Here is a 12,923-nt window from a genome sequence, read left to right as displayed (position 1 = left end):
TCTCTCACACATGAATGTTTCTCCCCTTTCTTTCTCCCTCCCTTCCTCTCTTTAAAAATAAATATTTCTTTAAAAAAGGGTTAACTTAAAAAAAAATAAAGTTTATTTTGTCTAAGTATTGCTACCCAAGCTTTCTTCCCGTTTCCATTTGCATGAAATATCTTTTTCCCATCCCTTTTCTTTCAGTCTGTGCTTTTCAATCTGAAGTGGATCTCTTGTAGGCAGCATATATATGGGTCTTGTTTTCTTATCCATTCAGCTGCCCTATGTCTTTTGATTGGATCATTTAATACAGTTACATTTAAAGTGATTTTTGATAGGTACATAGTTATTGCCATTTTAATATTCATATTTATGTTCCTTTCGCTCACTTCTTCTTCTTAATAAAAATTCTTTTAATAGTTTTCATAAGATTGGTTTGGTAGTGAAGGACTCCTTTACTTTTTTCTTGTCTGTTCTATGAAGCTCTTTATGTCTCCTTCAATTTTAAATGTCATCTTTACTGGGTAAAGTAGTCTCAGTTTACTGGGCAAGGGTATAGGTCCTTTCCTTTCCTCACTTGAACATTTCATACCAATCCCTTCTAGCCTGCAAAGTTTCTGTTGAGAAATCAGCTGTCAGTCTTACAGGAGCTTCCTTGTAGATACCTTTCTCTTGCAGCTTTTAAGATTCTCTCTTTGTCTTTAACCTTCAGTATTGTAGTTATAATGTGTCTTGGTATGGGCCTGGCTGGGTTCATCTTGTTTGGGACTCTGCACTTCCTGGACTTGTGTATCTTTCTTTTTCATCAGGTTAGGGAAGTTTTCAGTCATAATTTCTTCAAATAGGTTCTCAATCCCTTTCTCTTTCTCTTCTCTTTCTGGTACCCCAAAGATGCTAATATTGTTATATCTGATGTTGTCCCAGAGGTCCCTTGAACTATCTTCATTTTTTAAAATTCTTTTTTTGCTTCATCTAATCTGTTATTGATTCTTTCTAAAGTATTCTTCATTTGTTATTGTACTCTTCCTTTCTGACTGGTTCTTTTTATGGCTTCTATGTCCTTTTTTATGCTTACTATCTCTCTGTTGAAGTTGAGTTCATCTACTCTCCCCATAAGTTCCATGAGCATCCTTATAGCCATTATCTTGAACTGTGTATCTGATAGAACACTTGCATCCATTTAATTTAGTTTTTTCTGGACATTTCTCCTGTTCTTTTTAGGGCATATTTTTTTTGTCCCCCCATTCAGGACGTATTTTTTTTGTCCCCCCATTCAGGGCGTATTTTTTTTTATCTCCCCATTTAGGTTGCCTCTTTGTGTTTGTTTCTGTGAATCAGGTAGGTCTGCTATGTCTCCCAGTCCTCACAGAGGAGACCTAAGTAGTGTCTTGTGGGACCCAGTGGCATTCTTCCTGATCACCTGAGCTGGATGCCCTGGGAATATACCTGCTGTGAATTATGTGTGCTCTCCTGTTGTAGTTGAGCCTTGATCACTGTTGGCACATCCACAAGGCAACTGACCCTCGGGCTGGCTTTAAGAATTGGCCATGCCCACAGTGAATGAGCTGCTATTTGGGGGCTTGCCCCATGTAGTGGAATTTGCCCCAGCAAGGGTCTTGGGTCTGCCAAGATTTCCCTTTGGGTGTGTCACTTGTGAAACCAATTGGTTGGTGCTCTGTGGTTGTCTAAAACCAGCCCCCTGGCATGTTTTTTCTGGGGTTTCTTGTGAAGGACTTGGTGCAAATTGATGTCAGATGCTGCATGTAACTGGCCCTGGGCTACATGTTAGGAGCTATTATTGAGTCAGAATTAGTGGCTGCCTCCACTGGGTCTTGGTGCGTACAGGAGAATCTGAGCTGTGAACCATGACTGGCCGCCACCAGTACTGGGCCTGGGGCAAGAGAGCAAAAGAGCCAAGGCAAACTGAGACCTACTACCACATCCAGCTGCCAATTAGCATAGCTACTCAAAGAGCCTCAGGGAGTAGGTGAGTATTCCCCAGGTAAGGGCAAATGGTGCTTACCAGGTTAATAAAGTTTCAAACTTGGCACCAGCGCTGTGTCTGAAGCCATTCAGCAAAGGTAGCAGAGTACATACAATGAAGCCAGCTGCCATCTGACTGGAGCCTTTGTGGTGGGGGCTGGGGGGCAGGGTTCGAAGGGAGTCGTCATGGTGGAGCTAACAGAGTTCATCAGGCTAAAGCAGATTAAGATCTGGCCAATGAAGGGAGGGTTCTGCACAGGAAAGGTGGTGCCTGTTGGCCATGTGGAAAGATGACACTTGCCCTAAAGTCACACAACTTAGTTTCTCCCTGTGTGTCTCTGGCACTCTATGAACTTGACTGGCATTTCTGGAGAGCTCTTCAGGAAAGACTGCAATACAGTACCAGGCTGGCTGCCTCTGACAAAGCCCCCAGCCATGAAGGAGTTGGCCAGGGTGGGGTCCCAGGGTGAAGCTAGTGTAGTTCACCAGGCTAATGCTATGTGAAGGGAGTGCTTAACCGAGGAAATATGGTGCCCATGGACCACGTGGTAGGGCTCAACACAGAAGCAACACAGAGGCTGTCCCTCTAAGCCTAACCCTAAAGCCACATAGCTCAGTCTCTTTCTGTGTGACTATGGCACTCCCTGAGCCACCATCCCTCCACTCAGGGTGAAACTCAGGGTAAATGGCTGAGAGAATGAGTTTGTGCATTGTCCCTTTAAGAGCACACCTGAGTTTCTGGAAAATTTTTTCCTTCTCTATTTCTGGCTGCTCCTTCCCAGGCTCCTTTGTCCACTCTTCCTCATTTCCATAACCTCTGAATCTCAGAGTGCCCATCCTTAGACCTCTTTTCTAGCTATTATCACTCCTCTGGGTACTGTTTCAATGATGCATTTCACTGGTTAACCTTTCTGTGCAACCCACCTTCAATGCTTCTCATATTCCTTTTCTGCTTTGTTTTTCTCTCTAGCTCTTACCAATATCTTATACAGTATGTATTTTACTCATGTTATATTCCTCACTGGAAAATACATTCTGTGAGTGCAGTGACTTCTGTCTCTTTGGTTCTTTGCTGTATTGCCTAGGTCTAGAATAGTGCCTGGCACATACTTGGTACTCAGTAAAATTTGCTAAAATAACAAGATTTTAGAAAGAAAAGTAGTATAGGGCAAAAAAGAGTATAACAGGATATACTATTCAGCTTTTAAATCAAATATAACATGTGTTTCAAAGTTTCAATTCTGCCATTTCAACAATCTTACAAGTATCCTATCACAACTAACTTTAAAAGCTATTGCCAAATCCTTAATATTTTAAGTCTAAAAACATTATTTTACATTTCAGACTTTTCTCTTACCTGGACATCCTGGGTTAGTACGCAATGCTTTCTTATAGTAAGCAAGAGCTCCTCTGTAATCCTTCTTGTTGAATGAAATGCAAGCTTTACCTGTAACAATTTTTAAACATAAACATGTACTAATTAAAGAACACAAGTCTCAGAGGCTCTACACTCACCTAAATCAAATACATGTCATTAAGAAATACCTGACAACAGTGAAAGTGATTTCCTATCAAATCTTGTTTTCCATAAGGGTATATTAATTTATGCCTATAAGCAGAAGTTCTGTCTTTATATTAAATGTTAATAATAATTAAAATAGCTTAGAGTTGTCCAAATAGAGAATGTTTATTGATGCTTTAGAAGTGGATAACAAATTGCTCTTAATTGGTATAATTTTATTTCTGTAATTTCAATAGAAACAATGATCTATTGCAGATCGTTACACTTTTAATAAGGTAAAGCTCTTCCACTCTGGTGCCCAGCCCATTACTTAAGGAGCTATTTATGGCAAAGAGATATATTTCAGGCTGAAAAACACAGGTTTATAAGGTGGTTGCTGAAAATGACTCACCAAGAAGGGCTGGAATATTATTTGGAGACTGGTTGAGCACAAAGTGGAACTGTGCATCGGCCTGATCCATTTTGTCGCCTTCAAGAAGGCAGAAGCAGGCTCTCCCCAGCAAGTGGTTCTGAAAAAGTAACACGTCGTCTTAGACTTGACTTTACCAAGGACTACCCATAATTTAACACGAATGTATAACACTAAAATGAAAAGCATATAGAAATGAGGTACAGTATCACCAAAATTCCTCTACCAACTGCAAAATATTTAAAATAGTAATAAGCAATTCTTAATAACAAACTGAGAAACTGTCCTGAAGTGCAACAAGACTTCTGTGCCAGGAACAATGACAAAAAGAAAAGTTCAAACTCTTTAAAATATGTTTGAAATTCACCTGGAGGTAGTGAAATTACTGACTAAACATGTGAATAAGTTTTATCTGCAAAATTACTTCCACAGTCCAAGGACCAAAGAAATTCCAATTTTAACAAGGAACCCCTCTTCATTTGGACTTTGTATCAAGCATGCTGTTGTAAGAAAAATTCTTTCAAAAAAAATGATTGCCTATCACACACACACTTTACTTTCATGTGGTATTTTTTCCTTTCATAAATTCAAAAAATATGACTTATTTTACCTGATCATACATAATAATTTTATCAGCCATTGTATACAACAGGGTTGCCTGTGTAATAAGATCTTTCTTATTGTCCTTATTCTTTTCCTTCCGAGCCTGTTGTACATAGTAGGCTGCCAATGTATCCAAGCAGGTCATCTGGTCTTTTTCATGGTCTCTGTAGTCCAAATTGCCATCTATACGTGCTGCTTCCAACAACTTTACAAACTCTTCTGTTTTTCCTTGCTTGTAGTATTCCAGCTATAAGGTGAAAGAATCAAATCAGAATTATTAAATCATGTGTCCATAGAAGAAGTTGTACACAAATCTTTATAGCAGTTTTATTTGTAATAGTCAAAAACAGGAAATAACATAATTATTGATCAATAAGTGAATGGACAAACAAGCTGTGGTTCAACTGTACAATGGCTACTGCTCACCAATAAAAAGGAAGGAACTGTTGATATATACTATAACATAAATAAATCTCAAAATAATTATTTTGCATGAAAGAAGCCAGGCCAAAAGGAGTACATACTATATGATTCCATTGATATAAAACTCCATAAAATGCAAACTACTCTTTAGCAACAAAAAGTAGATCAGTGGTTACCTGGGCACTGTTGGGGGAGGGGAGAGTTTGGAGGAAAGTTTTAGAGGCGATGGGTATATTCATTTCCTTGATTCTAATAAAGATTTCACAAATGTTGGCATATGCTGAAACTTCTCAAATGGTACATAAAAAGTATGTGCAGGTTATTATAGGTTAACTATTTCCAATTAAGCTGTTAAAAATTTAAAATTATTGCAAATGCTTCCAACTTCTTACCTAGCAATAGTTGATTTCAAACTAAATCAGAGCCCAGGAAAGAAAGCAATAATGAGAGATATAAAGAACTCCAAACAAAAAACTTGGGTTCTATAACTTTGGGCTTGTTGAATAACTTCTCTGGGCACGTGTAATTTATTAATAATAAAAGGAATATCAATCACTTATTAACCACCTACTATGGGCCACATGCTATGCTAGAAACTTCATATACTTTATACCTAATCTATACAACCATCCTTAAAGAGAATACTAACACCCTCACATTTTAGTTTTCAAGCCTCTCAATCCACTGAGCCACGCCAGCCAGGTTAACACCCTCATATTTTAAATGAGGAAACAGCCTCAGAGGGCAGATTATTTGTCTAAGGTCACAGGGCTAGTTAGCAGCCGTGTTGGAATCTGATCAAAGGATTCTCTAATCCCAAGCCTACATACTTTTCTATGTAACAATCTATAGCCCACAATGTTTCACCAATTTATTTGATCACAACATCATGTTAATTCCCCAACGCTCAAGTGTTTGTGTAAGTGCTGTTAAAGAAAACATTTGTACTACAAAAAAAAATCAAAGTTACCTTCTGGTTTTAAACAATGTGTGGCAAACATTAATGAATTATCCTGTATAGAGTAGGAAAATACAGCACTTCAAGCCAGCAAGTCACTGTTTATCACTGCAAGTACTTCTCTGTAAATCCGCATCTAAGAAACTCTTAGCGTTAGGCTTGGGCACTACACACAAGTCCAATCCCAGACCCACCTCTCTGAGCCTTTAAGGCAATATTAGAAGCCTCCTATGTATCTTTACATAAAAGTGACCTGTGGCACACTTGCTCAGGAATAACGAGTATAGTGTTTACTACATTATGATAATCATTTACTATAATGATCCCATAAAAAGGAAACATTATTATACAGCTGGTGCCAGGGAGGTTAGAGGGTGGTAGAATTTTAGGCTCTCTATGGTGATTTTTCCTGAGAATTTCCAGTGGCATTTATGTTAGAGAAGGGACCAAAGAGGACAACTAACTTAAGCCTGAGATAAACTTCATCTACAAGGGCTTTTGTGAGTTAGCCTGAAACCTAATCCCCTTCTAGAATATTTTATGGGAAGTATTTTATTGTTGTGGGAAACAATGTTAAAAAGTAATGTTTACATCCTGGCACTCACTTTTCTCAGTTTAGCCTTAAACATTACGCCAGTCTTCACTGAGTAATCAATCACTAAGTAATCAAATACTTAATATAGAATATTATTTAACTGAAATGAATTTGCTTTTACCAACAACAAACACTAATTTACCAGTGGAGTACCACATCATTTAGGAAACTGACCTTTTTGTTCCATAAACAGTAATACAGTTAACTTCCACACACAATGCAATTAACTTACCGTGCATCCAAACTGGTTTTTACTGCATGTGAAAACAGAAACCACATAGTTTTCCCAGTCAACATATAAAAAATATTTGTTGCATGAATACTGACCGCCAAAGCAATCCATATGTGCAGTTGTGTGTGTTCCTGTTTCAAAATACTGATAACTTCATCTCCCTCTGGTAATTGATCAAAGTCAAGTTCAATGACCTAAAACAAAAATACAGGTTTTTAACTTTTTTCTTTTCTTTTTAAAGATTTTATTTATTTATTTTTATAGAGAGGGAAAGGGAAGGAGCCAGAGAGCGGGAGAAACATCAATGTGTGGTTGCCTCTCACACGCCCCCTACTGGGGACCTGCCTGCAACCCAGGCATGTGCCATGGAATGGGAATTGAACTAGCGACCCTTCCGTTTGCAGACCCTTCCGTTTGCAGGCCGGCGCTCAATCCACTGAGCTACACCAGCCAAGGCACTTTTTCACTTTTTAAAAATATTTTTATTTATTTTTAGAGAGAAGGGACAGGAGGAAGGGAGAAAGAAAGAGAGAAACATCGTTGTGTGAAGAGAAACAGCGATCAGCTGCCTTCTCGCACTCCCCCAACTAGGGACCTGGCCTGAAGGATGTGCCCTGACAGGGAATCAACCGGCAACCTTTTGGTGCGCAGGCCAGGGCTCAATCCACTGAGCCACACCATTCAGGGCCTTTTTTCTTTTTTAAATTCCCATTTCTTTGCTGCTTTTTAAAAATATACATCAATATGGATATACATAGGGTTTGGGTCAGCTCTCAGAAGAGCTGACCAACCGTACATATTAAGTTTAAGTAGCACATGATTAGTAGGTTATATGGTAATATTAAAGAAAATGCATAGAGAAGCAAACAAATCCTATCAGCTATCTTCAAATCACCAGAAGTATAAAATACCTAAAAATGCTTTGCTTACTCAAAAATAACAAAACAAAACCCTGCTTAACACATAATGCGGGCAAAGTGCAGATAAGCTTTCCAGACAGGCTGATGTTATAGGTCTGACATTCCTAGGGGCAATGCAAAGTTGAATGCCACTGTACACATTAGTCTTGAAGACAGCAATTGTGTGTCACAGACACTTCTGAATGTGTGTACAAAAATAGTAGTACGAAGGTGTTCAGAATTAAATAATGATGATGGCTACACAACTTTGTGAATATTACTATAAAAAACCACTGGACCTTATAGTAGGTGTATTACATCTCAACCAACCAAAGGAACAAAAATAAGAATATGAGATATCCGGTAAGAGAACATCAGTGCTGAAAGCTTTACTCATACAAGCCACAGGCCACCATGAATGAGGCACCGGGAAGGGAAAGGAGATTAATTCTAACAGAACATAGAAGAGGCTATATCTTGAGGTCTCTATTTCGCTGATGGAGCCTGTGTAACGAACACAGTGCACCATGACAGAATCCAGTTTCCAAGGAAGAAAAGGACGACATTCTATATATTCCCAGGGAAAGATAGACAGTTTGAGCGGCAGAGCGATCACAGTGACATCAGCACCCACCTCTGCGAACTGGGAGGTGCTTTACAGTTTATTGAGCACTTTCACACCCCTGTGTCCCTGAATTAGGAAATGAGCAAGTGTCCTGTCAAATGAACACGTTGAAGAGGAACTTTCAAGAACTCCTTCTCGTGTGGTCCCTAGGCTGCAGGAACACAACGTTCTCAACCTGGGAGGGAGGGCGCAGAGGCTGGGGAAGGAGGTAAACACTGGTTCTGCGGGTGATTTTTACCTGGGCTCTTGGGGGAGTGCATTCTCTCGCTTCTGAAACAGGCCCGAGAGAAAGTGGGAAGAGGGGATCGTGCAAGTTCACTGCCCCAACCCTCCCCCCAAAGCGACACTTACCTCGTCAGTGTCCCGGAGGGGAATCTCGATGGAGCCCCGCGACATGATGAGATCAAAAGGCAAGCGGGCGCCTAGCCCCGCCGCTCCACAGCTGGTACTCCTGGCTTCTGGCTCGTCCAGAGGTTAGCAACAGTTCGAGGTCTAGTAATCCTGACTATCGCTCCGTGGAGCCGCCAGAGGTCTGGTTTCTCTTTCCTTCATCCGCTTAAACAAGGAGCAGCAGACGTCTCCGGCTACTTCCGGCAGCCCCGCCCCCTGCCCCGGAAGCAGTCTTGCAGGAAGGTTGACAGGCCTGCAGAGTCGGTAGCTTTCTTTAACTAGAACGCCCCTCCACTGACCAGCGTATTCTGAATCTGAGCCCCTCAATGCCGTAGGCCCACCCCGAAGGTGGACCGCCCCACCCTGGGGTTGGCGGGACGATGAATGAGGCGGGGTTCACGGCCTGGCTACTGATGACGTGTGACCTCCAGCCAACGCTGTAACGATCCTCTTCTCCGAGTCCAGGACTTGCGTCTGTGGAATGGGCGTGGCCAGTCTTGTTTTCTTCAGGTTGCTGTGAATATTTCAATCATTCATTCTCAACTCAATGTTTGGTTCCTCGCTTAGCAGCTATTATGAGCGAGTCATGCCTGTACTACTTTTGTAATCAGTTTAAAAAATATATGTTACGTGAATTAAGTTATTGTGATAGATCATGTATCTTTTGTGGGACTTTTTTTTATAATGCTTTGAAGCATATGAAAATCTGCTAGATTTGTGCCTTTAATAAAATTGTTGAATTTGATTAAAGTTGTACAATGTTTTGATTAAATTATAGAATTCGATTAAATACATTTTAATTACCGTTTTTATTAGTTATGGAACATGATTAAGTTAGTCCATAATCAATGTTTTGATTAAACCAGAAGGGAATCTGATTAAATAAATTTGTAAACAGTTTAGTTTTACTTCCCAAACTGTCTCTAGATGTGTGTATTCTCTTCATGTCCACCATCTCCATTCTAGCCCACAGGATTATCATCACTTTCCTGTCAGTATTACTGCAATAGCCAGCTTTTACCAATACTTCATTCATTCTGCCCTACAACTGCAATCAGCTTCATCATGTTACGCATTTATCTTTAAACAATAGCATTTTGATGTTTGTTTTTTCTTCCACCTCCCTCAAAACCTTTAAGTGGAAACTTTACTAAATTTATCTTTTGATTAGTTGCATAACTATTTCAGTGTTAGGAGCTGTGCTATCCAATACAAATGTAATGCTAGCCATGTGGGTCATTTGAAATTTACCAGTGGCCACATTGAAAAAGTTAAAAGAAATAGACGATTTTAGTCTATTTCAACGTGTAATCAATACATTGATTACATTTCATAATCATTTCAACGTGTAATCAATACAAAAATTAAGATAATTTACATTTTTTCATACTAAATTTTGGAAATCCAGTATATACTTACATACTTAATTAATTGTTTAATTTTAATTGGAAATACTGGATCTGTATTAATATTTTATAAAATTTACATTTGGAAAAAGAGATTCACATACTTGAGTTTTCCCAAACATATTTGAAAGTTTTCCAATAACTGAATCAGCTACCGGTTTAAAATTTAAAAATCAATAAAATTTAAAAATCCATTACACAGTTGCTTTAAGTATATTTCAAGTGCTCAATAGCCACATATGTTTAGTGGGTACTGTATCAGATAGCACAGCACAGTATTTCTAGGAAATACTGTTTAATACATTTTAAAGTTTATAAGGTGAGCATTAAACAAAGGTACACATAGTGATGAAAGTTATTCTCCATGCCCAAAGCCCCTGTCCCCCAAATCCCCATGCCTCAGAGACCCTAGCAATACCTTTGAGTTAGTCTTTCAGTTATCGGAAACTGAAGGCATCCTAAGTGATAATACTGCAAAATACTGCAATTAAATAACAGGAGAACTCAATTTAGAACAGAATTTAGAGAAAGTGACATAAAAGTTTCAACTGGGAAGACAAGAGACATTTGGCTAAGTAAGGGCTATAGGGGAGTGTGTACCAGACAGGGACAGTGCACTGGGGAAAGTTTTATAAACCTGAAAGAAGGTGTTCTATGTTCCATGGGGCTTCAACATAAAAAATGAGTGGGAGAGAAGCATGAGTTGAGGCTGAAGACATACCAAGTAGCCAAACAAATCATGCAGATTTACCCATGTGAAGCAAAACTGGCACCTTTGCCCTGCTTCCAATTTGAGTAAATATACACATTCCACAGTAAGAAAACACAAAATGCTCAGCACTCTGAGGTAAATCATACTACCCATAGTTTCCAAAGTGAACAAAACCTTCAGCATTTCCCATGTTACTGACTCCCTAACAACTTTTTTTTGTTTTATAATGATTTTTGCAATGCTAACTTTTGTTGAGTCTGAAGATATGCAATAATTTGGAGGAATATGGCAATTATATGACAAAATCGCTCTTTTTCCAGCATGAACCAACAAACTATAAACCTTATAACCTTGGTGGGGGGTGTGTTTGATGAACCAGTACTTCTAAGGTGTGAACTTTTGCAAGTGTTTTTCTAAGGAAAACTTTTTCAAAATGCTTTTGTCTCTGAGACTTCTTTTGACACAAGATATGTTAAGGAGTTTTGATTTTATCTTAGGTGCTATGTAACTGAAAAGTTTGCAATGATATGTCTGTGTATCAATGAGTATATGAGAGAAAGAGAAAGAGAATTGGTTTGTCATTTTAAAAGATTTTTCTGTCTTCAGTGTGAAGAATAGGAAGTGGGGAGACAATTTAGGAAGCTACAGGTGACACGTGATAAATAGCTAGGAATAAGTTTGGAGTATATATCATATATCCCTCCACTTGCACTACCATATATGAAACTATATATGATACACACAATATATTTTATGTATTTTAAGTATATGTGGAGGCTTTTAGTCAAGATGGCGACATAGGCAGACATGGCGCGCCTCTTCGCACAGCCGTATCAAAATTACAAGTAAAATATAAACCAACCATCACTCGGGAACATCAGAAATTGAGTTGAATGGAAGAGTGGCAACTAGAAAATCGAGTTAAATGGAAGTCTAACAACTATGGAATTGAAGAAACAACATCCATCCAGACTGGTAGGAGGGGCATGGATGTGGAATGGGCTGGCCCCACACCTACATGGATAAAAATTCAAGAGGAATATCTTGGGGGTGAGGAGTCCCAGACCCACACCAGGACCCCTAGCCCAGGATTCCAGTGACAGGAAGATAAGTCCCCACAACGTCTGGCTGTAAAAACCATTGGAGATTGAATCAGTGGAGAAGTCTGCTGGAGCCCTAAGCAGTTCCTCTTGGGAACCCACACATGGACTTACCTACTCAGACTTGCACCCTTTGAGCTCCAGCACTGAGGTTGCAGCTTGAAGGGCACCAGTGATATACAGGGAGAGACTGAAGTATCTGGCATCAGGGTGAGCAGAGGCCATTGCCCCAATAAGCTGGTGTCATATTTAAGACTACATCAACCTGGCTAACAGTGTGTGACCCACTTTGGAGATCCACAGAGTCTCTACCCCACCTAACTTACAGGCCCACCCAAGCTACTTTTCCATAAAATGGCTCATCTCTGCTCCTAAATCCTATCAAACAAGCAACAGCTGCTTCAGTGATCCCTAATTGCAGACAGCTTGCCTTCACTTGGGAATCTCCAAGCCCAGCACAAGTAGCAGCCATCCCAAATCACTCTATAGTTCAGGCAGGGTGCCCCAGGCCAAAACACTGATAGGGGCTGACCTTGGCCTGCACAACTTGGGAAACCCCAGGGCCAGGACACCCATCAGATAGCTACGGACCATGTTGGAGCACCACTACCCTGCCCCTTCACAGCTGATCCTCCGCAGAAGATGGAGGTTGGTGGTAGGTGGTCACAGCCAATCCTTGCAGCTGACTGGCTTTGGTAAATCCCTCCCACTGACTTGCCAACAGCAACCAAGGCTCAACTATAACAGGAGGATATACTCAGCCCACACAAAGAGCATATCTCAAGTACCCAGCTTGGGTGATGGGGTAGCTGTGCCACTGGGCACCTACTACATTAGGCCATGCTACCAAGACAGGGAGTCATAGCAGCTGTACCTAATACATAGAAACAAACACAGGGAGGATGCCAAAATGAAGAGACAAAGAAACATGGCCCAGATGAAAGAACAGATCAAAACTCCAGGAAAAAAGCTAAACAAAGTGGAGATAAGCAATCTATCAAATGCAGAGTTCAAAACACTGGTTATAAGGATGCGCAAGAAACTTAGTGAGGACCTCAGCAGCACAAAACAGACCCAGTCAGAG

The 12,923-nt window shown here is 40.0% G+C and overlaps 1 protein-coding gene across 1 annotated transcript in view; it reads right to left on the bottom strand.

Annotated features, from left to right (window-relative positions):
- Window positions 1–8,859, bottom strand: part of CTR9 (CTR9 homolog, Paf1/RNA polymerase II complex component) — a 32,861-nt gene extending 24,002 nt beyond the window's left edge. Inside the window, exons 1-5 of the mRNA XM_037133819.2 lie at window positions 8,583–8,859; window positions 6,803–6,901; window positions 4,507–4,746; window positions 3,879–3,996; window positions 3,323–3,412 (exon numbers count right to left, since the gene is read on the bottom strand). Of these exons, the coding sequence (XP_036989714.1) occupies window positions 3,323–3,412; window positions 3,879–3,996; window positions 4,507–4,746; window positions 6,803–6,901; window positions 8,583–8,627 (592 nt within the window). The 5' untranslated portion in view covers window positions 8,628–8,859. The remainder of the gene's footprint in view (window positions 1–3,322; window positions 3,413–3,878; window positions 3,997–4,506; window positions 4,747–6,802; window positions 6,902–8,582) is intronic.
- Window positions 8,860–12,923: the final 4,064 nt, after the last annotated feature.

This window comes from Artibeus jamaicensis, unplaced genomic scaffold (genome assembly GCF_021234435.1).
Source record: "Artibeus jamaicensis isolate MK-2021 breed Jamaican fruit bat unplaced genomic scaffold, CSHL_Jam_final contig_797, whole genome shotgun sequence".
In the NCBI taxonomy this organism is placed as follows: Eukaryota; Metazoa; Chordata; class Mammalia; order Chiroptera; family Phyllostomidae; genus Artibeus; species Artibeus jamaicensis.
Note: the sequence above shows the minus strand (reverse complement) of the source record. Positions and strands in the feature narration are given on the sequence as shown.